This window comes from Otolemur garnettii, unplaced genomic scaffold (genome assembly GCF_000181295.1).
Source record: "Otolemur garnettii isolate 467f Iridium unplaced genomic scaffold, OtoGar3 scaffold00223, whole genome shotgun sequence".
NCBI lineage: Eukaryota > Metazoa > Chordata > Mammalia > Primates > Galagidae > Otolemur > Otolemur garnettii.
The window spans coordinates 1,184,943-1,196,013 of record NW_003852618.1 but is presented as its reverse complement, the minus strand read 5'-3'; the positions used below and the strand labels follow the sequence as shown (position 1 = coordinate 1,196,013).

The 11,071-nt window shown below is 40.1% G+C and overlaps 1 protein-coding gene across 1 annotated transcript; it reads left to right on the top strand.

Annotated features, from left to right (window-relative positions):
* The first annotated feature begins 3,483 nt into the window (after positions 1 to 3,483).
* Positions 3,484 to 10,106, top strand: ZSCAN9 (zinc finger and SCAN domain containing 9). Its single transcript, XM_023508094.1, has 4 exons — positions 3,484 to 4,065; positions 4,230 to 4,377; positions 6,895 to 6,978; positions 9,313 to 10,106. Exons 1-4 carry the CDS (start codon positions 3,646 to 3,648, stop codon positions 9,927 to 9,929), a joined length of 1,269 nt encoding a protein of 422 aa, XP_023363862.1. The 5' UTR covers positions 3,484 to 3,645; the 3' UTR covers positions 9,930 to 10,106.
* The last annotated feature ends 965 nt before the right edge of the window (positions 10,107 to 11,071 follow it).

Genomic DNA, 11,071 nt, shown 5'->3' with positions numbered 1-11,071 from the left:
CTCCTCCTCCTCCTCCTCCTCCTTCTTTTTTTTTTTTGCTATGGCATAACCCACAATAGTCAGTATCCCAATATGCCTGCTTCTGAGGTAATCCTCAATCGTTTTAGTCTTATAGTCAATATTTCTTCTTGTCTCTGAGCTGCCATGGCATTTCTAGTATTTTCTGTAACAATTCCCAATTCTAAATTAGAAATGATCCCTCCATCCCAGGATACTCATCAAGTACTATTTCTATAAGGGAATCTTAACCTTAAACAAACAGGTGAAAGCCAGTGTCTCTCAGAGCTATTAACTATAGTGATATCCAGTGAGCTGCCCACTTGACTGTAGGGTGGAGCCTGTCTAAGTCTTACCTTGACCTACTCAACAAGTATATATAAACCATTTAGAGAGCTTAGCCAACTTCCAGTGAGACATTTAAGAAATTTCCTACAAATATTAAAACTGTGTTTGTCACAGATGGGCACCCAAAATAGAAGAGTATAACATATTTCAACAGTCTCCTCAAGTCTAAGACAAGTTGAACATTCACTCTCATTTTATAGTTTGTTGGGAAAGTTTGTAAAGAGGGTTTTGCAAGTGAACATGGTATGAATACAAATGTGATAAGAATTTTGAGCAAATTTTCTTCATGCTGTTGCTGTTAATGATTACATATGTATTAGATATTTGGAAGAAATTGAAGTAAATTATGAAGGTTGGGTTTATTTAATGCCCTAGAAAGGCTGGGTTTAGGAAAACAACTAAAGAAATTTACAGAGCTACAGTTTTGCAGTTAAAACACATCCTGGAACCTCCATTAACATAAGATACTTTCTTATTGCTGTAATAAAACAAATAGACTCTGTTGAAACAAAACATAGTTTAAGGTATGCAACATGATCATTCTGGTTGGCATGAAAAAATTGATGAATGACTAACAGCATTTATGCTCTTTTAGAATAAGGCTAATTTAATTTGTTTCAGATTTTGTATTATTGCAAAATCTCCAAACAACTTTTATAGCAAAAAAATAGAAAGGGAGGATTCTCGGGAAGAAAAAAAGGAGGAAGAGAGGGAAGAAGACATCCATATAAAGAATATGTACGGACTGGACAAATAAATTGTGGTACATGTGCTTTATACTCACGTAGATTATGCAGCACTTAGACCAACATGACAGATAACGATGTCATTAAATGAAAACATTAAAACAAGTGGAGGGAGGAGATAAAGGTAAAAGTGTTTGTGTGGGATGGGGGGGAAGGGGAGGGAAGGGAAGGGGAAGGGAGGAGAGAGGAGAGGAGACATGAGAAGAGAGATATAAGAATGATAAATATGAATTCCAAGCTAACGAGGTCAGGTGGGGTATCATCTGATATCTTGGCATTGTCTGAGGTTTTTTTTTCCTTCTTAATCATGATAATGGATTAATTTACAAAATGTTTTTAAAATGAGCATTTTCAATAGCTAACGATCTACACTTCATCAATGTTTTCCGTCTAAAACCTGCATTAGCCCCCTCACCCTGCCCTCCAACCCCCGCCCCAAGCGATTTTGTGAGTCGCTGCTTAAAAAGAACTGAATGGCGAGACATTGGGGAGTGAGTCCCAGATAACGCCGGCGCTGGACAGGACACTGACACGCGCAATCCTAGACCGGCCCGGAAGTGCCTCTACAAGGTCCGCTCGTGTGGAGGGGCTAACTTCTTTCCGGCCCGGCCGCAGTTCCGTTCCGGCCGCAGTTCCGGCTCACTCCGAGGGAGTGAGGCTTTACCTGCTCGGCTGGTCCGATCTCGTGAGTCCGCCTCTGGGACTCGGGATGGTGGGGAGGAGGGTTAAGAAAGTGAACCTTAGGGGCTGGTAGGTTGGAGCAAGGGGAGGGGGCAGTGGTCTGTGCCCGGCAGAGACTTTGCCCAAGACAGTTGTGGGAGGATTGCGAGGTTAAAGGCCACCGTGGTATTAACAGCAGGCTTACGACTCAGGGAAGGAAACACCTGAGAGAGGAAGTTAGGCACAAATAGGAAAATATTTTGCAGTCTTCGTCAAGGAGAGCCCTTCTCACCTTTAGGTTTTAAAGTAAAATTAAGGGGCATTGAATGGACAGGAACAAGTGCAGAATGTACTTGCGATTCCTTTTCCTTTAGTTCCCTTGATTCTCAAACCTTACAGTGCATACAAATCATTGAGGAGCCTATTAAAGACGCATATATATTCTGGGTTTCCTCGACTCCCCTTCCCACCTTTCACCCCCGGATTCACATTTCCTAAATGTCTGCCACAGGGCCTGATAAGCTGGAATTCACCTATTGGGCTGGGATTCTGCCATTTGGAGACACACAGGCCTCCTGGGCCCAGGCATTGAGTCTGCAGAAAATGTCTCTCTTGGGCTTCTTTGGTCTCTTACAATTGTCTTCACAAAGAATATGATCCTTGCTTCCTTTTATCAAATGAAATAATAATGATTGTAATAAAATCTCAGAAGGTAACTGTGAGAATTAAATATGGCTTTGTATCTGAAAGCATATTGGAGACTATTGGGCAGTGTTTACTATTACTCTTAGGAAGCAATAGGGCAGTGTGGAAAGTTCACAGGACTTGGAATCGCTTTCCTAGCCATAAATGTGAAAATAATACCAACCTTTAATGTTTCTTTTTTTAAAGATTACTTTGAGAAAACTCAAGGAAAAAACTTCCATTAATGTTGGTTCATTCATTTAGTTGACAGGAACATATTTCCATTTAGTCTTTCTCTAATTTAACTTTTATACGATAAGTCCAAATATTTTACATAGACTTTCTGAGTAATCTATATGGTCCCTAATTCATGGCCTTTTTCTTCCATGAACTCTAGGGAATTATTTATTGTCAGTGTGACTTAACACAAATGAATAACACCTATTCAGTCCATTTGCATTGAACTGAGGGAGGGGCTAACTCAGTTAGGCCCTGAGATCAGAGAGATCAACACTAGCAAGCACTCCACAAGGGGAAACAAATGTTTCTCAGTGTCTTTTATTGAAACCTCAGGTATGAGAAAATGCAGCACAGTAGAAAAGCTTCAAAGAGAGAGTCAAGGTTAAAAACAAGTAGTTTCTCCTTAACTGCATAATTGAACTAACGTTTTATTTACTGCACAGTTACTTTTTAATCTTATCACTGCTAAAGGTATGTGGCTTAAGGCTGGGACAGTATGCTGTGTCTACTGAGTATTGTTTTCAGTACTCATGGTCAGCAGTGATTCTTGACTTTTTCTCAGATTACTCTGTCCTTAGTGCCTAGCACTTTTAACCTTATGTTCTATCCTATAATTTGTTTTTTTTCACATAGAGAAACTGAGATCGAAAGATTAAAAATTGACACAAAGTCATACAATTCATAAATTTTAGAACCAGAATAAAATCCAGGTTTTATTGTAAACTTATGCTCCTTGCACATTATGAACATATATTTTTGCATTTTTTCTATTCTTTGGTCACTAAGTCACTTTACTTTCAGTGAAAAGCTTTAGTGTCTATGATAGTCTCTTACATTATCAATTTCTATTATCAACTATTGTTATTTTTCTGTGTAAATAATTATTTTTACTGCTTAGGCAGCAATCTCCAAGTGTGTCTTGAAGCATTATTCCAGTTAAAGGGTACCTTTAAAGCTATTCAAAGTCAAGATGAATACAGACTTAAAAGAGGTTTTATCCCCGGATGTTCACGTTTCTGAGATATGGGAAGAGCATCTGACAGTGAAAGTGGAGGCAGAAAATCACCTTAAAAAGCAGGAATACAGACTAAAATGCAATAATCCACTGGCAAGGGAAATCTTCCGAAGGCACTTTCGGCAGCTGTGCTACCAGGAAACCCCTGGACCAAGAGAAGCTCTTACCCGGCTCCAGGATCTTTGCTACCAGTGGTTGAGGCCACATGTGAGCACAAAGGAGCAAATTTTGGATCTGTTGGTGCTGGAGCAGTTCCTGTTTATCCTGCCCAATGAGCTCCAGGGCTGGGTGAAGGAACATCGTCCAGAGAGTGGGGAAGAAGCTGTGATTTTGCTGGAGGATCTGGAGAGAGAGCTTGATGAACCACAACATGAGGTAGGAAGTGAAGTTTACTAGGGTGGCAGTGGCCACCCTTGTGGATATAGTACCACTTTAATACTGATAATAAAATATTCTACCTCATGCTTCCTTCCTTGTGGGAAGTGCTTTTTGAGACAGTTAATTTCTTCAGAAGTCAAATCTTGTCTCTTTGTCCCCAGATGGTAACTCACATACACAGACAAGAAGTCCTTTCTAAAGAGATAGTGCCTTTAAGAGAGCAGACATCATTGAGCCTTCAGTCACAGCATAAAGAACCTCAGGTCAGAGGTGACCCTGCTCAGGAAGTCCATCCTATTGGAGAGACAGGTGAGGGACAGGTTTGATGTTGAACTTATCTCACCTGGTCAAGCGAAAACAATCAGAAAACCCACCAGGGGATCCAAACACTCCAGATAGCAGCAATGCACAGAGCTTCTGAATGCCTAGGGTGTTCATTTTTGTCCCCTTCCCTTGCATGCGATCTTCCCCTGTGTACCATCCTTAGGACTTCTGGCACATGGTCCATTATAAAGGCTTTCAGGAATCACTGTGGAGAACAGTTTTAGAGAATGGGCTTCAAGGTATGACAGATACAGGTTCAGATCATGGCCTGCTTGTACTTAACCACTTGACTTCAGTTCCCTCTACAAAAGGGGGTTGATACTAGTATTGGGTTTGTCTACTTGAACTGTCATAACAGAATACCATAGCCTGGGTGGCTTTAACAACAGAAAATTTGTTTTTCACATTTCTGAAGGCTATAATTCGAAGATTAAGGTGCTATTGGGTTTGGTTTTTGGTCAGGCCTCTATTCCTGTCTTGTGGACAGCTGTTGTTTTCCTCACATGGCCTTTCCTCTGAGTACACAGAGAGAAAGAGAGCATTTTAGTGTCTATTTTTCGTAAAAGGACACCAGTCCTATCATATTGGGATCCCCCTTAAGGACCTCATTTAACCTTTATTACCTCTCTAAAGACCCTATCTCCAAATATTTCACATTGAGACTGAAACATATAAATTGTATTCCCTCAACATACAAATTCTGAGGGAACACAATTTAATCCATAACAAGTATATATCTCAGAAACTTGTGAGCATCAAATACAATTTATGAAAAGCACTTGGCACGCATTATGATTCATACATGGCAGCTGTTACAAAAAATCACCAGTGTCACCCTTGCCAATTTGGGTAGAAACATATGTGATAGACTTAGTAGGCGGCAGATTGTATATCAGACTTTGACATTTCCTTGTTTGTAGTCTTCATTGTAGTGCCCACTCTTAACAGATAGACTGCTGGCCACTTGGGGCTGAGTCAGCTGACTTCCCATTTTGGCTTACCATGCAAGAAGTGGCTCTAGCTGCTAATTTGTCACATATGGCATTATAGCTTCTTATTGACATTTTGTTAACCTTCTGACAGCAGGTTCCCCTGTTTTCAGTTTCACATCACTCCCCCCTTGTATCAAAGCCTCAACTTCCTTTACCTCTCTGCCTTTAGCCTCTATTTATTTCATCTGCCCTAGCAATCATATAGTTATCATTTCTACTACATGAAACATATCTCTTCATTTAAACTGAAAATTAATTTTACTTCAGCTTAAATTAAGGTGTATGTGTTGAGTAAATTCCATGTACACAGCAGACCTTTCTCTGGTCCCATAACCTCATCAGGTTAAAATTCCTTCTGGTTTCATTTTCCTCCTTCATGAGCATATTTCCAGTCAGTTCCTTTGTTTTTTTTCCTTCTTTCTTTTCCTGTGAACTTGAACTTTTCACTCTCCAGCAATTTACTCCTTCCTTCTCTCTTCCAAACCACATCTAGAACTCTGTTGAGAACATTAAGAACCTCCTTTTCCCAAAAGCACATCTTTGTTTATCTACCTATCTATCCATCCATCTATTGGTTTATTCATTCAAAAAATATTTATTAAGCATCCAGTGAGGCTACAGGTGAGTACTTAATGGGCATCTACACATTGGAGAGTTCTCCCTGTAGGACATCACTGCAGGTGTGTGTTGGCAATTCAGGAAAAGCCACTATTATAAGGCAAGATAGTAAGTATTCAAGATAATAAGGACCAAATATAAGTTGCAGCTCTTCAACAGTTTAGCCAAGCAATATTTAAGTTACTTTATACACTGTTTCTTTGTAAGTTCATGCTGATTATAAAAAATCTGAATAAGACAGAAGTTTATATAGTGAAAAATAAAAGTTCTTGAAATCCTACTCCCTAAGAGTAACTAAACTTTGTCAATTTGCTATGTATTTTCCGGGCTTTTTATATATATTTATATACATACCTGTTTTTAACCCCACAGTTTTCTAAGAGGTGAGATGATAATATCAGAGGTCTTTGCCAGTTTGATAAATATATAAAAGTACTTCATAAGTCATGAAGGTTGTGTAAATGGTAGTTATTAAAAAGTGGAGGCTGGATGTATTGACTCACACCTGTATTCCCAGGCTAAGGGGGGAGGATGCCTGAAGCCTAGGGTTTGAGATCAGCCTGGGCAACATAGTAAGACTTTGTGTCTACAAAACAAATTTTAAAGTTAGTAAGGCATGGTGATGTCCACCTATAGTTCTTTCTACTTGGGAGGCTGAAGCAGGAGGACAGCTTGAACTCAGGAGTTTGAGGTTATAGTGAGCTGTGATCATACCACTGCATTCCAACCTGGGTGACAGAGCAAGACCCTCTCTCAAAAAAAAAAAAAAAAAAAGTAGAAAATGTCTTATTTTTTACATTCTACTCAGTTCCCATATATAGTTCAGATTTAATATAAAGTTTAGGCATAAGGGTAGTACTGATCCCACTTTTGGCCTATTTCTTCTCTGCAGACAAATTTCTGTTTTCCAAACCTGTTGTGATCCCCCAGCTAAAAGGAGGAAAACCATGGCCTAACAACAGAGGAGTCCTAAGAGGTACCTATTGTGTTGTGTGAGGACAAATACAATACAAGTCAGGGTCTGTTTTGCTTGTGCTTTTTCTGGGTTGCAAGGTGAAATCACACATGAGATATCCTAACAATACCACAGCAGCTACTTGCCAGTGTTTAGACAGTTTGGGTCTGTTTCTTTCTATTTTTACCCCGGAATCACCCATACAGAGTCTGATTGGATTGGCTGGACACTATCCAGTATAAATCAGTCCTATGAGTCAGTCTTTGCCTCAGATGCTAGTCCCTGGGCCAGTCAGTTGAGGCCATACTTTCAATCTATGCCTTTTTATTCATTCATTCATTCAACAGATATTTTTTGAGCAACTGCTATGTGCCAGGGATGATAAAACAGAAAGGGAATAAAACAGAAAGATCTTGTTCTCATGGAGGTTAGATTTTAGCAAGAGGAAGACAATAATAAAAAATTGAGATGATATAATATGTTAGAAGGTGATGAGTCCAGTGGAATAAAGCAAAAATAGAACAGGATAAGGGAGATTAAGAGTACTATGCATAAGGCATATCAACTGTGGAATTAAAGAAATGAATTAAAATTTACCTTATTAAGAAGGGGAGAGATGAGCAAAGACTTAGAGAAAATGAGAAAGTGAACCATGTTATTATATGAGGTCAGAGCTTTTCACAAAGAGTTAAGCAAAAGCCTTGTGATGGGAATGCACCTTGGATTTGTGCATTTGACAGTCATGGATTTGAAAGTCATTTTCCCTGCTGAGTACAGTGTTTCATGCCTGTACTACAAAATGCTAGCACTTTGGGAAGCTCAGGTGGGAGCATCCCTTGAGCTCAGGAGTTCAAGACCAGCCAGAGCGAGAGTGAGACTTGGTTTCTACTATGGCCAGGCGTTGTGGCAAGCATCTGTAGTCCCAACTACTGGGGAGGATGAGGCAGGAGGAAGATCACTTAAACCCAGGAGTTTGAGGTTGCTGTGAGCTAGGCTGACACCAGGGCACTATATAGTCTGTGGCATCAGAGTGAGACTCTGTCTCAAGAAAACCCAGAAAGTCATAGTATAAGTAGTCTTCCTTTATCTGCAGGTATCTTCAGGAAATAAGAACCCCAGTGGATGCCTGAAACCTAGAATGATACCAAACTCTATATATACTATGTTTTTTCCTATGCTAACATACTTACAATAAAGTTTAATTTATAAATTAGATGTAGTAAAAAAATAATAATAAAATAGAACAATTATAACAATATTCCAGCATCACTACTCTTGTACTTTGGGGCCATTATTAAGTAAAACAAGGGATACTTGAAGACAAGCACTGTGATTACTATGATAGTCAGTCTGATAACCAATATGGCTGCTAAGTGACAGGCATGCAACATATACACTATAGATATGCTGGACAAAAGGAGGGTTCACATTGTGGGTGGGATGGGGATGGATGCATGAGATTTCATCATACTACTCAGAAGGGTGCACAGTTTAAAATTCAGGAATCACTTCTAGAATCTTCCATTTAATTTTTTTTCCATTTCAAAATATTAAGGGAGTACAAGTATTTTTGTTACTTGGATGAATTGTATAATGCTGAAGTCAGAGTTTTTAATATGTCTATCACCAGAGTAGTGTACATGGTACCCAATAGGTAAGTTTTTATCCCTCACCCTCCTACCCTCCCCCTTTCTTAGTTTCCAGTGTCCTTTGCACTACTACATATCTGTGTATATGAATCCCATTGTTTGCTCTCATTTGTATGTGGTGTTTGTTTTTACATTTCTGAGGTACTTCACTTTAGATAATGTTATCCAGTTCCATCCAAATTGCTGCAAAATACATTATTTCATTCTTTTCTAATTTTTTTTTTTATCATTTAACATTTTTGGAAGATAGTTGAACATGAGTAACTGAAACTGCAGAAAACCACAGATAAGAGGTGGACTACTGCATTGCCTGAAGTACCCAGAAGAGTAGAAACTTAATACTTGTTTCGAAAATGAATGAATGGATAAGTACATGAAGTAACTTTTATTTGGAAAGGGGTCACTTTGAGGTTTCTTACCTCAAAAGAGATAGAGTTCTGAGGGTAAACTGTACAGAAGTCATACTGATCTTTACCCTTCCCTTCCTATGAAGACAGTTCTCCCATGCCAAGTCCACCTAGGGACAAACTGAGCTACATTTTGTCAAAGAGGGCATACTTCTCTCATTACCTAGGGGAAGGTGTTACCAAAATAGCCCTTCTGTTTCTGACTCCTTTCCTATTCTATACTGAATTTTTGTGGGCATAGTCACCTTCTCATAGGCTCAGAGAATAAATGACATTTACCTAGTCTTTTTATGTTTCAGATGAAATGATCAAGACTGATGACAGAGAGTTGGTGTTAAAGAAAGACTGTCCTAAGATAGTAGAATCACATGGGAAAATGTTTCATGAACAGATGCGGGAGGTATCACACCAGGATCCCCAACGTGGAGAAGCTGGTGAACATAAGGGACTGATAGAGAGGCAGTGGGGAAACCCCTTAGGAGAGAGGCACCACAGATGTGGTGAATGTGGGAAGGTCTTTGCTCATAGCTCAGGTCTCATTCGGCATCAAAGGATTCACACAGGAGAAAGACCTTATGAATGTAATGACTGTGGGAAAACTTTCAGTCGGAGTTGTGGTCTTTTTAATCACCGAAGAATCCACAATATACAGAAACAGTACCACTGTAAGGATTGTGGAAAGGCCTTCAGTCAGAGTGCAGGTCTTATCCAGCATCAGAGAATCCACAAGGGAGAAAAGCCCTACCAATGCAGCCAGTGCAGTAAGAGCTACAGTCGGAGTTCATTTCTTATCGAGCATCAGAGAAGCCACACAGGAGAACGACCTCACCAGTGCACTGAATGTGGAAAAAGCTTTAATCACCACTGCAACCTCATCCGCCATCAAAAGATCCACACAATGACTGAGCTTGTCTAGTCCTTGCTATGACCAAGTTTTATCACTGATCATATGGGGTAGGGTAAAGCCAAAAAATGCCTCTTTCTTTGTGTCTCAACACTGTGTTTGAAATAATTACTGACTATGGTCCAGTGTAGGATAGAGTATAGGGTTAAAAGATTTGGGTGCTAGGAACAGAGTGGTCTGGGCAAAATCCAAGAATCACTGCTGGCTGTGAGTACTAAAAAGAGTACTCACTAGGCACAGCATACTCTCAGCCCTAAGTCATATGATTAAGGAAAGACAAAAGTGCCATAAATAGGATATGTTAGGAGTTCAGTAGTGCAGTTAAAAGAAAAATTACTTGTTTTTTAACCTTTACTCTCTCTTTGAACCTTGCCACTGTACTGTATTTTCTCATGCCTGAGATTGCAATAAAAGCCAGGGGGTAATGTTGGAGGAGGCCACCCCCCTGTTTCTCCTTGCAGAGTGCTTGCTGGTGTTAGCCTCCCTAGTTCCCTCAGTTCAATGCAAATTGACTGAGTAGGTGTTTTTCATTTTCATTGTGTTGCACCAACAACTGGTGCCCTGTGTGAGGAAACATGGAGGCCACTCTATCAAGCATTTGTGAGGAATCTGTGAAGAAGATTTCAAAAACCAGTCAGGGCACCTGTAGTCCCAGCTATACAGAAGGCTGAGGCAAGAGGATCACTTGAGCCCAAGAGTTTGAGGTTGCTGTGAGCTGTGATGCCTGGGCACTCTACCCAGGGGGATAGAGTGAGACTCTGTCTTGTTAAAAAAAAAAAAAAGAAAGAAAGAAAGATTACACAGGCAACTGGTCCGATCTCCCTAACCCCAGCAAGGGGAAGAGGACATTTGCTCATCCTAGTAAAGGGAACAAGTGTCAAAGGACTAGCCTTCGCTGCCCATGGTAGGATCAAAGTTAGGGACAGACTTGCAGACCTGTGGGATATCTTTCCATTGCCACTTTGGTTTCACTTTCTTTTCCTCTTTCTGACTGGTTCATGTAAAAATGGGACAGTGTCTTTCTCAAGAACAAAGCAATCATAAGCTGCAGCTTCAGGGCCTTTTATGGATCACACCCTTGTTTCTCCTTGCCAGAGTCCTTGCTGATGTTAGCCATCTTGGGTCCCTCAGTTCAATGCAGATGGACTGAGTGG

Excerpts from the sequence above, each read along its gene's own strand:
- ZSCAN9 (XM_023508094.1), top strand. The coding sequence starts at position 3,646 with ATGAATACAGACTTAAAAGAGGTTTTATCCCCGGATGTTCACGTTTCT. Across the intron at positions 4,066-4,229 it reads TTGATGAACCACAACATGAG|ATGGTAACTCACATACACAG; the intron begins GTAGGAAGTGAA and ends CTTTGTCCCCAG. Across the intron at positions 6,979-9,312 it reads CAACAGAGGAGTCCTAAGAG|ATGAAATGATCAAGACTGAT; the intron begins GTACCTATTGTG and ends TTTATGTTTCAG.